Source organism: Plecotus auritus (assembly GCF_963455305.1).
Source record: "Plecotus auritus genome assembly, chromosome: 5".
Classification (NCBI taxonomy): Eukaryota; Metazoa; Chordata; class Mammalia; order Chiroptera; family Vespertilionidae; genus Plecotus; species Plecotus auritus.
In genome coordinates, this window is record NC_137776.1 from 42,739,097 (window position 1) to 42,753,466 (window position 14,370).

Consider the following 14,370-nt stretch of genomic DNA (forward strand, 5'->3'; position numbering starts at 1 on the left):
CATATTTTCTCCTTATAGAACCAGCCACCTTTGTGAAAAGATTGGCTGATTTCAGTGTTGAGACAGGAAGTCCCATAGTTCTTGAGGCCACATATACAGGCACGCCTCCCATCTCAGTGAGCTGGATGAAGAACGAGTTTCCCCTTTCACAGTCTTCGAATTGCAGTGTTACTATGACAGAAAAATCTACCATACTGGAAATTCTCGACAGCACAGTAGAGGATTATGCACAGTACAGTTGCCTGATAGAAAATGAGGCCGGTCAAGATATTTGTGAAGCTCTGGTGTCTGTCTTAGGTGTGTTGACAGTTACCTCTTTTTATTGCTCTCTTTTCTTTCTCTTAAAAATCCTCTGTTAGTTAGCATGATTGATTGACTACCACTCTTTGTACCTTAGAACCACCTTATTTTATTGAACCTCTGGAACATGTGGAAGCAGCCATTGGAGAACCTACAACTTTGCAGTGTAAAGTGGATGGAACCCCAGAAATCAGAATTTCTTGGTACAAAGAACACACAAAGCTACGATCTGCTCCTGCATACAAAATGCAATTCAAAAATAACATTGCCTCCTTAGTAATCAACAAGGTGGACCATAGTGACGTGGGAGAGTACACATGCAAGGCAGAAAACAGTGTGGGGGCAGTTGCTTCTTCAGCTGTGCTTGTTATCAAAGGTGATGATGCTTTTGCTTAACAAGTCTTGCTGTGTGTCGACAAATCCATTTTCTTAAAAACAACAAAAATTTAATGGACTGAAATATGTTGTAGATATTTTCTGTCTTGTAAATAAGGTCTATCTGTAATTTCTTTACAGACCGCAAACTTCCACCTACTTTTGCAAGAAAACTGAAGGATGTCCATGAGACTCTTGGCTTCCCAGTTGCATTTGAATGTCGCATCAATGGCTCAGAACCTCTTCAAGTGTCTTGGTACAAAGATGGGGTGCTTTTGAAAGATGATTCTAATTTGCAAACATCTTTTGTTCATAATGTAGCAACTCTTCAGATTTTACAAACTGACCAGAGCCACGTTGGTCAGTACAATTGCTCAGCTTCTAATCCTCTTGGAACTGCTTCATCCAGTGCCAAGCTCATTCTCTCAGGTAAGTAGCTCATCACATTACTCTCTGCATTGTAAAGGAACTTCACTGCTCCGGGCCACCAAACTCTGGTGCCACTTTGTTTCTGCTCTGTGTCAGGGAGCAGGGAAACTGAACTCACCATGTTGGTATTCATTCTTTTTAGAGCATGAAGTGCCTCCTTTCTTTGATCTAAAGCCTGTATCAGTAGATCTTGCTCTTGGAGAAAGTGGGTCTTTTAAGTGTCATGTAACTGGAACTGCACCAATCAAAATCACTTGGGCCAAAGATAACCGAGAGATTCGCCCTGGAGGCAACTACAAGATGACTTTGGTTGAAAATACTGCCACTCTGACAGTACTCAAAGTAGGCAAAGGTGATGCTGGGCAGTATACCTGCTATGCGAGCAATGCAGCTGGAAAAGACTCTTGTTCTGCTCATCTGGGTGTACAAGGTACTCGCTTGAGTAAAGTAGCAAGGTCTCTACCATTTTCAATATCTTAAAATATAAGAGGCAGAATGTGCTTGAAAATTATGTTTAGGATCATGGTCAAGTAATTAAAAGTGATCATGTGGATCAAATTTTTTTTTTATTGAAGTGGACTGAAAATCCATTTTCAAAAGCTAAAAATATACATTAAAGAGAGAATGAACAAAAAAATTTTACAGAATTATAAGAAAATCAAAGTATAAAGGAAGTTATCTCAAATGACTTATTTTTCCCAATAGTTATTAAATGAATGGATTTTGTCCCAGTAAGGGACAGCAGAGCCCCAGACTCTCAAGCTCTTCAAGGAGAGTCCAGATTAATTATTTCAATAGCTTGTTCTCCATTGACCCCACTTAAATAATTGTGGAAGGCCCAGCTGTTATGCCTCAGCAGTTAAATGTTGACCTATGAACCAGGAGGTCACAGTTCAATTCCCTATCAAGGCACATGCCCAGGTTGCAGACTCAATCCCCATTGTGAGGCATGTGGGAGGTAGCCAATCAATGGTTCTCTGTCATCATTGATTTTCTATCTATCTCTCCCTCTCTCTTCTTCACTGAAATCAATAAAAATATAATAATAATAATAATAATAATAATAGTAATAATAATAATAATAATGGAAGCCATGGAGGTGGGGAGTACATTAATATATATGACATTTTGGAAGACAGCCATTTCCTTCTATAGTATGTTCATGGCTGCTGTTGTCAGAAGTTAAATACTTCACTCAGTGGACTGCTGGTCAACCCATAGAGCATTATCCAGGATATTTGTGATGGTGGTAGTTTATAAATATCTTTAAAGAAAATAGAATTAGAGTTAGCAGCCCACCTGCTCTATGACATATAACTAACCATCTTTATCTCCCTAAGCTTGAATTTTTTGCTTCAGTTAATGAGGAAAGCATTGCCCTCCCCACTTCAAGGGGAAATTATGAAGGCTGAAGAAATATCTAAAGCCTATAGGAGAAAGAGGCACTTTAAAAATATTAGCATAGCTGACCCCATTTTGCTATTCTGACTTATTATGGTACATAAATAATATATTTTCAACCATAGGAAATAGACAGTCCTCCACTGGTTCACACACAGAAAGTAATCAATCTCTCTTATTCCCCATGAACCTCATAGTGCTTCTGCCAACAGATACACACGCTGCCTCTGATCTTGTACTAGACAAGTGATTCTTTTATTGGGAAGAGGGTTATACAGTAGGAATCAATGGTGTTTCCTTCTTCTGAAATAATATTTGATGTGGGTGTTTGTAAAAATAAATGTATTTAAAAGCCTCTCCGTTTGGCAGAGATTCCTCTTTTTACTTCATCTGGAGTTACATGTGTCTTTTCCATCCCTTACCTTATGTTTTCCCTCTTGGTTCCATAGAACCACCCAGGTTCATTAAAAAGCTGGAACCTTCAAGAATTGTGAAGCAGGATGAATCCACAAGATACGAATGTAAAATAGGAGGGTCTCCAGAAATCAGAGTTTTGTGGTACAAAGATGAAACTGAAATTCAAGAGAGCAGTAAATTCAGAATGTCATTCCTGGACTCAGTGGCGGTGTTGGAAATGCACCATCTCAGTGTTGAAGACAGCGGTGACTACTCATGTGAGGCCCGCAATGCAGCGGGCAGTGCAAGCAGCAGCACTTCCTTAAAAGTTAAAGGTCAGATCTTACCCTTCTTTTGTGTTTTTCACAGTAGCCTCCTCTCTAGTTGTCCTCTTAATACCCTGTTTGACTTTCCATCGATGTCTTAAAATTTTTAAAGAATACAATAGAAAACTGAATCTTACTTGTAACTATATATTTGCAGAATATATCCTAATTTTTCTTTTCTTTTTCCTAACTGAATTACCTTCCAATTTTAGAACCACCCATTTTCCGCAAAAAGCCTCATCCCATTGAGACACTTAAAGGAACTGATGTTCATCTCGAATGTGAGCTTCAGGGTACTCCCCCATTTCAAGTTTCTTGGCATAAAGACAAGAGAGAACTTAGGAGCGGCAAGAAGTACAAGATAATGTCTGAGAACTTCCTTACAAGTATTCACATCCTGAATGTCGACACTGCAGACATTGGGGAATATCAGTGCAAAGTCACGAATGATGTGGGGAGTGACACTTGTGTTGGTTCTATCACTCTGAAAGGTTAGAGTGACTTCATTCTCTTATACTTACTCTTTTTCTTGTAATATTAATGCTTTGTTGGCCCCTTAGCTGTTGTCCAGTTCTTTATCACTAGCTATCTCTTCTACTTTTTCCTTTTTTTCCCTTTCCAAATCTTTTTGTTTAGGGTGCATCCCATTTCTAAATTGCACCAACTATCCTCTTCGACAATTTTTCCAATAGGTTTCAATTTGATTTAGAAGGCTGGAGAGTACAAGACGTTCAACTCTTTCTTCTTACTGCAAACTCTAATGTGTCCCTGCTCACAATCACCGAGAATGCCTCTTATTTAAGATATGGAAACAACACATTATCACTACTTTGATTACTAGCATTCATGATTAAGGGAAATGCTATTAATCCCATACATTTTAAATCAATAATATGCCTCTTTTTCATCAGCACCACCAAGATTTGTGAAGAAGCTCAGTGACATTTCTACCATCGTTGGTGAAGAAGTCCAGCTACAGACCACTATTGAAGGCGCTGAGCCAATTTCAGTGGTGTGGTTCAAAGATAAGGGGGAAATTGTTAGAGAAAGTGACAACATATGGATTTCTTATTCAGAAAATACTGCAACCCTACAGTTTTCAAGAGCAGAAATAGCCAATGCTGGGAAGTACACCTGTCAGATCAAAAATGATGCTGGGATGCAAGAGTGCTTCGCTACACTGTCCGTTCTCGGTCAGTACAAATAGGATGTTATGATGAACACAAGGAATACACTTACCAGTGTCCACATTTTCTTTTGTTTTTCTGTTTGATTTTAAAATTTGGATGCAATTTTATCTTGTTTTAGAACCTGCAGCAATTGTGGAAAAGCCAGAATCCATAAAAGTTACCACAGGAGACACCTGTACATTGGAATGCATAGTCACTGGTACACCTGAACTCACTACTAAGTGGTTTAAGGATGGAAAAGAGCTGACAAGTGACAGCAAATACAAAATAAGCTTCTTCAACAAAGTATCTGGTCTTAAGATTATCAACGTAGCCCCCGGTGACAGTGGGGTATACAGCTTTGAGGTGCAAAACCCTGTTGGCAAAGACAGCTGCACAGCCTCAGTTCAAGTGTCAGGTTGGTTGATTAGGCTTTTGTTGTAGCATTATTATAATGTAGTTCCTGATTTACATATATATGTAGAGGAAGATCCATCCTCTACAGCATTACATGAGTCTGACATCATCTGAATCAGTAAAATCAGAGGAAACATACCTAGAGTTAGAAGAAGACCAAGTTCAAAAGTTACATCCCTTTCTCACTGAGAAATTTCACAATTCGGAATTATAGGAGTAAAACTGAATCCCTGAAAAGGGATAAAGTGGTCTTCTACTATCACTTACACTTGAATAATTCACCATATAATGAGTCATAGCAAAGAGAACCCAATAACCCTAATAAGTCACCTAGCACATCCTGCCCATTGATCCTCAAGGCTTTCAATCGTGTGACCCTATAGGGAATTCTTTGATACCCTTGCAAAAGAGCCAAAGGGATCTAGGTATATCCAATCAAAAAGACAGTAAATCTCTTTTCAAGTCTTTTTATAACTGATGTCCCTTGTTTGTTTGACTTTTATCACATTTAGACCGAACTATTCCTCCTTCATTCACAAGAAAATTGAAAGAAACGAATGGTCTATCTGGTTCTTCAGTTGTAATGGAGTGCAAAGTCTGTGGATCTCCTCCAATCTCTGTCTCCTGGTTTCATGAGGGAAATGAGATCAGCAGTGGAAGGAAATACCAGACCACCCTGACAGATAACACGTGCGCTTTAACTGTGAACATGCTGGAAGAATCAGATGCTGGTGACTACACCTGTGTAGCTACGAATGTGGCTGGTTCTGATGAATGCCGTGCTCCTTTGACTGTGAGAGGTCTGTTAAGAATACAGTAAAAATAGAACCGCATTTCATCATTTATAAGCCTTTGGTCATCACAAATCAAAAATATTACATTTTTCTGCTGTGTGCTTTTTTTGTTTAGAACCACCATCTTTTGTTCAGAAACCTGATGCCATGGATGTTTTGACTGGAGCCAATGTAACTTTCACGAGCATCATAAAGGGAACGCCTCCTTTCAGCGTCAGCTGGTTCAAGGGTAGCAGTGAACTAGTGCCAGGGGACAGGTGCAATGTGTCTTTGGAAGAGTCAGTTGCTGAACTGGAGCTATTTGATGTGGACACCTCACAAAGTGGAGAATACACCTGCATAGTCACGAATGAAGCCGGCAAAGCTTCTTGCACAACACGTCTCCATGTCAAAGGTTTGTTGGATGTCCCGCACCTTCATGGTTAACATCCATGACTTAATAGACGAGTCTACATCTGTATGTATGTGTGTTTGATTTCCCATTTCCAATTTGTGTACAGCCCCAGCTAAATTTGTGAAGAGGCTCAATGATTACAGCATAGAGAAAGGAAAAGCCCTGATCCTGGAAGGCACGTACACTGGAACTCCAGCCATTTCGGTTACGTGGAAGAAAAATGGCATGAATATAGCTCCTTCTCAGAGGTGGAACATAACCACAACAGAAAAATCCTCAATCCTGGAAATCCCAAGTACCGCGGTGGAGGACGCAGGGCAGTACAACTGCTGCATTGAAAATGCGTCGGGAAAAGACTCCTGTTCAGCACAAATACAGATCCTAGGTTTGCTATGACTGTCCATTCCTACCTTTATATATAAATAAGCATGCTGGCCTGTCTCCTTCATGACTCATTATCTCTCTTGCCTGCAGAACCACCGTATTTTGTCAAGCAGTTGGAGCCTGTGAAGGTGACTGTTGGAGATTCTGCCTCATTACAATGCCAACTTGCTGGAACCCCTGAAATTGCCGTGTCCTGGTACAAAGGAGATACGAAGCTGAGACCCACTGCCACCTACAAGATGCATTTCAGGAACAATGTTGCAACCCTGGTTTTCAACCAGGTTGGCGTTCATGACAGCGGAGAATATATCTGCAGAGCTGAGAACAGTGTGGGAGAAGTCTCTTCATCAACTTTCCTCACTGTTCAAGGTGACTGAAATATTTCAGAAGTGAACGAATTTGCGTTTCTTTTGAACTAGATTTAAAGTATCTCATGAGAGCATTCTTTTTAGGAAATTCTTCCCAAATGCAAAATTTTCTGCTTATGTAATTCCACCTATAATTAATGGCCTTCCCAGAGAGAGATAAGATGACTAAATCTTCAGTTGGAAGGATCATGTAGTCCTTTGGCTCTATAATTAAATCTTTAAGAAACATGAGGGACCATATTTTTAAAATCCCACCCTCTGAGTGTGTCATTTAAAATGCCAGAAGGCAGTCTTGAAAAGTAAGAGGACCTGCTGCATATCTGGAGACGTACCTAAGCCGGTCAAGTTCTCTATTGGCTTTGCACCTACTGTGCATTAGGCTGGCCTCAAGAGTGACACAGTTTTGCTCCAGAAGTTTGCATGTTTTCCTTTGGGTCCAAGTTATTCTAGAAATGTTAACACCTCCTGATGCATTTGTAGAAATGGAAAAACGGCATTATCTATCTAACTAACAATAATTGTGAGAATATCCAGTAAATTTAAAATGTCCGGAAGTGTTTAATACTTCAATTCTGTTCTTACAGAGCAAAAACTTCCACCGTCGTTTTCTCGACAATTGAGAGATGTTCAAGAAACAGTTGGGCTGCCGGTTGTTTTTGAATGTGCCGTAACTGGATCAGAGCCTCTCTCCGTGTCTTGGTATAAGGATGGCAAGCCATTGAAAGATGGCCCAAATGTTCAAACATCCTTTTTAGATAAGGTAGCCACCCTCAATATTTTTAAAACAGACCGGAGCCTCGCAGGCCAGTATTCCTGCACAGCTACAAATCCTATAGGGTCTGCCTCTTCTAGTGCCAGACTCATTCTCACAGGTTTGTGGATTCTTAAACTTCTTTCTATTTCTGTAATGAAAAGTTTCATAATCAAGTACAAAATTTGGGAGAAAACATCATGATTTCTGTAAACTGGGATGGTCCAGACAGGGAGCCTGAAACCTTGTCTTTCTGCTCTCCTCGCAGAGGGGAAGAACCCACCCTTCTTTGACATCCACATTGCCCCTGTGGATGCGGTGGTGGGAGACAGTGCGGACTTTGAGTGCCACGTTACTGGGACACAACCAATAAAGGTCAGCTGGGCCAAGGACAACCGAGAGATACGAAGTGGTGGCAACTACCAGATTAGTTACCTGGAAAACACTGCCCACCTGACAATTGTGAAAGTAGACAAGGGAGATTCTGGACAGTACACCTGCCATGCTGTGAATGAGGTGGGAAAGGACTCCTGCACAGCTCAACTTAATATAAAAGGTATGGTTTATTTTGCATGTGTCCGACAAAATGTCGTCATTTTACATTCTATAAAGTGTGCGGTTTTTAGGACAAATGCAATTAAGGACACATTTTTAAACAAATGGCATAAAATGATTAAAAGGATATAGGTTTCTTTAGAGAACAAGTGATCTCTTTAAATCTGTATTTCTCTAAAATTGTACATATTCTGCATAATCCTAAGACCAACCTCCCTTTTATGTTTTTACATCTATCTGGTTCTGTTAATGGCCATTCATTATCCTTATTTTCTATCCCTTACATCAGCTAACAATTTAGAATAAGCTTTGGGAGGAGGCTAAGATGTTTAGGAACACACACTGATATTGTCTATTTAGATGGTCAGCATTGAATTTTAATGAAAAAAGATGACTTCTTTTTTTGAAAAACCTCATGGTAATAACTACTTCTGGACTCCATTTCATATGTACTTTCAATTTCTTACAGAGCGGCTAACCCCACCAAGTTTCACTAAAAAGCTCTCAGAGACAGTAGAAGAAACAGAAGGGCATTCTTTCAAACTTGAGGGCCGTGTGGCCGGTTCCCAGCCAATCACTGCGGCTTGGTACAAGAATAATGTAGAGATACATCCAACTTCTAACTGTGAAATCACATTCAAGAACAACATCCTGCTGCTGCAAGTCAAGAAGGCGGGCATGGGCGATGCTGGTTTATACACGTGCAAAGTGTCGAATGATGCAGGCTCTGCTCTGTGTACATCTTCCGTTGTCATCAAAGGTTAGTTATCTGCATGGCCCCCAGACTGTTGTGTTTTTCTTCACCGCCTATGAGGTAGTCGTGTGCATTGCCTCTGACATGTGCTTTTCTTCTTCAACTCTGTCAACCAAGTCAGTTATAATGAAAATAAATATATGTTATTTAATTGACTTACCAAAATTCCAGATGTTTACTTAAAATATATATTGTTTGTAACTTAATTGCATGGCTGACCTAAGAAGAGGTCATATAGTAGCTGGACTAAAAATCTTACCTAGTAAATCCCATCCTAAAATTCTCTCATGCAGTATGAAGTCTAAGTCTACTTTAAAATTCATGCATAAATATAAATTTTTATGAAGCACATTTATTTTGATATATTCTTATATTTTTATCACTGAATACTGCATTAGCTTTTCTTATTATAAGTTATATCACATTCTGGTGCATTCTCTTTTCTAAACATATTTCTAAAGGATTATTGTTTGACATATATTGCCCAAAGCTTTTAGCCTGTAAATGAACATTAATCCCAGATAAAAGAGTAAATTTGCTTACAGAGAAAAAATAGATGAGTGGAATGATATTACTGCATCTCATTCTGGAAGAACTATTTAATTACATAGTCATAGCTTGAGGCAAAGATAGACTATATTGTTTAAGAGGATAGTCTCGATCTGATCCTCTGCCCATAATGAGTTCACCCAGATGATTATGGTGCAGATTCATCAAAACCATTTTACAAATTAACCTCCTAAAAGCAGCTTGGAATTGGCTACCGACTCTGGTGATGTAATTGGCCATATAATGGTGCTCAGATACTAGGTTAATATCACTAATAGGTTAATATAATTGAGTTGTTTGGTGTGTGTTTTGAGTTGTCTTAAAATTCAAATTTTATCACTCATTGAATAGTATTTAAGTTTGTTTATTTTTAAAACATCATTAGTAAAATGAAAAATACGTAATTGACAGTGGCTTATATTCATGATTTACATTCCTGATGCTTTTGCCTTTAAGTAGATATAACTTTATATAGAATTTTGAAGGTATTTATCCATACAATTTTTTTTTAAAAAAAGAGTAGACACCAGAAGTTTTCATATTTGCAGTTGTGAATTTTGCCTTATTCATATATGTAGGTCTCAGAACCACTGAATAAAATCATTGCACAACACTGAGTTCTACATGGACTTTGTATCATATTACATATTTTCTTCATTGGTTTTCATTTGCTTCAACTCCTAAATCCTTTGGGCAAAGATTGGATTTTCTGCATTTAATAGCTAAAGATGAACATCTGATAAAATCACATATTAAGATGTGGGGCTCATGGATTACTCAAATGATCGCTTTCTTTCCCAGAGGGTAGCAAGAATTACTAGCCCTACCTGGTTTGGCTCAGTGGATAGAGTGTTGGCCTTCGGACTGAAGGGATTGATTCTGGTCAAGGGCATATACCTCTGTTGCAGGCTCGATCCCTAGGCCCAGTTGGGGCACGTGCAGGAGACAACCAATCAATGTGTGTCTCTCATGTCAACGTTTCTCTCTCTGTCCTCTGCCTTCCACTCCCTCTAAAAAAAAATCAGTGGAAAAATATCCTCAGGTGATGATTAACAAAATATAAATAAAATAAAATAATTACTGATCTAGATTAAAAGAATTCCTCAATAAGCCCTTAGATTTTAGAGTTCAGCGAAAATGCAGCTGTACCCAAGTTGGAGAGAATCAATCGTGTATACAGCAGTTATGATACCCACCAGTGCAATGTTGGCAGGGCTTAATTGGGTCACAGGTGCTTGGGTGATTAACAGCCTGCATGGTATCTGTTCATTGCTTGTTTTTAAGCCTTTATTTTTTTTTAATTCAACAAATGTAACTACTGACTTCAAAGAGAAATCAATCAGGAACATGATTCAGTTCTACTGCAGCAACCAGTGTTACCTGTTAGAGGCAGAACTTGTTTCTTCTCTGAAATTTAATACTTGTTTACCTTTGTGTTCCTCTCATGATCCTTTTTATTTTATGTTTAAATTGCCTTTTTTAATTCCAGAGCCTAAGAAGCCACCTGTGTTTGATCAGCACCTTAGTCCAGTAACAGTGAGTGAAGGAGAATTCGTGCAGCTCAGCTGCCACGTCCAGGGTTCGGAGCCAATCAGGATCCAGTGGCTGAAGGCTGGCAAGGAAATCAAGTCTTCAGACAGATGCAGCTTCAGCTTTGCTAGTGGGACTGCTGTGCTGGAACTCAAGGATGTGGCCAAAGCAGATGCGGGAGATTATGTATGTAAAGCTTCAAATGCGGCCGGAAGTGACACTTCCAAATCAAAAGTGACCATTAAAGGTACAGATGCCTCAAAAGTATTGTTCAGATTAAGCCAACAGCTACTTACATTTATTTGCTTTTTGCAATTTACATAAGAACGTAATTAGATTTTTAGAAAGATCAGTTATTGCTCATTTGCAATTTATAGCCCCCTTATTATAGTAATTGAAGTTTAGATAATTTAATGGAAATCTATACTAATAAAAGGGTAATATGCTAATTAGATCAGACATCTTCCGAATGTCCTTCCAGACAAAGCCACGGTGGCAGGGGGCCAAGGCAGAGGCAGTTAGGAGTGATCAGGCCAGCAGGGGAGGGCAGTTAGGGGCGATCAGGTTGGCAGGGGAGGGCAGTTAGGGGGCAATCAGGCCAGCAGGCAGAGGTGGTTAGGGGTGATCAAGCTGGCAGGGGAGCAGTTAGTGGCATCAGGCTGGCAGGCAGGTGAGTGGTTAGGAGCCAGCGATCCCAGATTGCAAGAGGGATGTCCCAAATTGGAGAGTGTTCAGGCCAGGCTGAGGGACCCCCTGCCCCTGTGCACAAATTTTCTGCACCAGGCCTCTAGTAATTTCAATTAAAATCTGTCTGAAATTACCCCAAGTTCAACATCATATTTCTTGAAACTCTTTTCACTGTATACGAGGGTAAAATTAAGTAAAGTTCCAAAATGATAATAATCCTATCTAATAAAAGAGTGATATGCAAATTAACCATCACTCTGCTACGCCCACCAGCCATGCCCACCAGCCACGCCCACCAGCCACACCCACCAGCCAATCAGGAGCGAATATGCAAATAGACCCAACCAAGATGGCTACAGCCACAGAGAGCACGAGGGAGGCTTGGGTTTCCCTGGCAATGGAGGAAGCCAAGCTTTCTGCCTGCCCTTGCTGGCCTAGGCCTCCACTCAAGGCTACAAAGTTTCAATGATAGAAGATACATAAACCCAAACAGAAATGGCGGCAGCCACGGAGCTGGAAAGAGCAGGAAGCTAGGGTTGCCCCTGGCGATGGAGGAAGCCAAGCTTTCTGCACACCTTGCTTAAGGCTACAAAGTTTCAATTATAGAAGGTACATAAATCCCAATAGAAATGGCTGCTTCCACGGAGCAAATAGAAGGCTTGGCTCCGCTCCAGGCTACAAAGTTTCAATTGTAGAAGATAAATAAACCCTAGATACCAGGGCCTCCGCTTGGGTCGCCAGGGGGGCGTGGCCAGCCTGCAAACCACCACAGGCCCCTCGCCCAGGCCCCCCCACGCCCCCAGGGAACCCCCATCCAGGACACCCTTCAGGGCAAACCAGCTGGCCCCCACCCGTGCACCAGGCCTCTATCCTATCTAATAAAAGAGTAATATGCAGATTGACCATCACTCCAACACACGAGATGGCTGCCCCCATGTGGTCAAAGATCCTGCCCCCATGTGGACACAAGATGGCCGCCACAAGATGGCCTGCAAGGGAGGGCAGTTGGGAGGGACCAGGCCTGCAAGGGAGGGCAGTTGGGGGCGATCAAGCCTGCAGGGGAGTGCAGTTAGGGGTGACCAAGCCAACAGAGGAGGGAAGTTGGAGGCGACCAGGCCTGCCGGGAAAGGCAGTTGGGAGGGACCCAGGCCTGCAAGAGAGAGCAGCTGGGGGGACCAGGCCTGCAGGGGAGGGCAGTTAGGGGTGACCAGGCCTGCAGGAGAGAGCACTTGGGGGGGACCAGGCCTGCAGGGGAGGGCATTTAGGGGTGACCAGGCCTGCAGGGGAGGGCAGTTGAGGGGGACCCAGGCCTGCAGGGGAGGGCAGTTCGGGGGGACAAGGCCTGCAGGGGAGAGTAGTTAGGGGTGACCAGGACTGCAGGGGAGGGCAGTTAGGGGCAAACAGGCTGGCAGGGGAGCAGTTAGGCATCAATCAGGCTGGCAGGGGAGTGATTAGGGTGTGATCAGGCTGGCAGGCAGAAGTGGTTAGGGGCAATCAGGAAGGCAGGCAGGCAAGCAGTTGGGAGCCAGCAGTCCTGGATTGTGAGAGGGATGTCCGACTGCCTTAAACGGGCCATCGGACATCCCTTGTGGGGTCCCAGATTGGAGAGGGTGCAGGCTGGGCTGAGGGACACACACCCCCATGCACGAATTTCGTGCACTGGGCCTCTAGTGTGACATAAGGTATCCTGGTTTGTAGCCCTGACAGAAATCTGTATAATAAAGCCAAGTCTAGAAATATAAGATTCGATACTACTAATATGATTGTAGTTCAGCCTGTATGCAACAGCTACAACTAGTTATAAATGTATATGAAATTGCTTTATGTTCTGTAATCCACTCATATATAATGAGTCCTAGAATGCATGATGTTTTTGACTCTGCCAAACTCCTAAAACTTATTTTACAAAGGTAATTATTCCTTACAATCTAAAGGTAATTGTTATAACAAAACATGTAAATTTGTTTTTAGACAAACCAACCGCCGTCCCAACAGCTAAGAAAGCAGTGGTAGACGGGAAACTCTTCTTCGTATCAGAACCTCAGAGTATCAGAGTGGTGGAAAGTAAGTACTTCCTGAAAAATGCATCTTCACTTATCCTGTACATTTTACTTGTGATTTAATTTTGGAAGAGCTTATTTTGGAAAATTAAGTTTTTTATTTGTCTTCATTACTCCTTAGAAACCACTGCAACATTCATTGCAAAAGTTGGCGGTGATCCAATCCCTAATGTGAAATGGACAAAAGGGAAATGGAGACAGCTGAACCCAGGAGGTCGCGTTTCTATCCTGCAGAAAGGCGATGAAGCCAAGCTGGAGATCAGAGACACCACAAAAACCGATTCTGGCTTATACCGATGTGTCGCATTTAATAAACATGGTGAAATTGAAAGTAATGTTAACCTGCAGGTGGACGAAAGGAAGAAACAAGAGAAAATTGAAGGAGATCTTAGAGCAATGCTGAAAAAGTAAGTTTAATTTTAAAAGATATAATTTTCCGCTCACAAAAGTGATCTCTCAAGAGGCATGGGCTATCCCCTCCAAGATTCAGACTGTGAAAGAACATAAGCACACAGACATTTTAACAGAAAAAGACAAGGAAATACACAATAACTGGGCGGAAGTTAGTGGTTCATTAAGACTGATTTCTGAATAATCATAAGAAAGTTTGAGAAAGAGATAAATTTTTATTATAAAATTTTAAACAAAGGAAATGGCCTATATAGAAACGTATTTATGTGACTAGGTATGCAATTTTTGTTTCTATGTATGATATCTCATGCTCTGAATTA

At 41.1% G+C, this 14,370-nt stretch overlaps 1 protein-coding gene across 1 annotated transcript in view; it reads left to right on the forward strand.

The window, feature by feature from the left end:
* The window catches only part of TTN (titin), a 282,010-nt gene that overhangs the window by 92,980 nt on the left and 174,660 nt on the right, over nucleotides 1-14,370 (forward strand). The window contains exons 81-98 of the mRNA XM_080669120.1: nucleotides 19-297; nucleotides 398-676; nucleotides 817-1,104; nucleotides 1,247-1,534; nucleotides 2,955-3,236; nucleotides 3,440-3,718; nucleotides 4,139-4,420; nucleotides 4,536-4,814; nucleotides 5,326-5,613; nucleotides 5,723-6,001; nucleotides 6,108-6,386; nucleotides 6,476-6,754; nucleotides 7,338-7,625; nucleotides 7,773-8,060; nucleotides 8,529-8,819; nucleotides 10,852-11,139; nucleotides 13,551-13,643; nucleotides 13,761-14,046. Coding sequence (XP_080525246.1) covers nucleotides 19-297; nucleotides 398-676; nucleotides 817-1,104; nucleotides 1,247-1,534; nucleotides 2,955-3,236; nucleotides 3,440-3,718; nucleotides 4,139-4,420; nucleotides 4,536-4,814; nucleotides 5,326-5,613; nucleotides 5,723-6,001; nucleotides 6,108-6,386; nucleotides 6,476-6,754; nucleotides 7,338-7,625; nucleotides 7,773-8,060; nucleotides 8,529-8,819; nucleotides 10,852-11,139; nucleotides 13,551-13,643; nucleotides 13,761-14,046 — 4,915 coding nt within the window. The remainder of the gene's footprint in view (nucleotides 1-18; nucleotides 298-397; nucleotides 677-816; nucleotides 1,105-1,246; nucleotides 1,535-2,954; nucleotides 3,237-3,439; nucleotides 3,719-4,138; nucleotides 4,421-4,535; nucleotides 4,815-5,325; nucleotides 5,614-5,722; nucleotides 6,002-6,107; nucleotides 6,387-6,475; nucleotides 6,755-7,337; nucleotides 7,626-7,772; nucleotides 8,061-8,528; nucleotides 8,820-10,851; nucleotides 11,140-13,550; nucleotides 13,644-13,760; nucleotides 14,047-14,370) is intronic.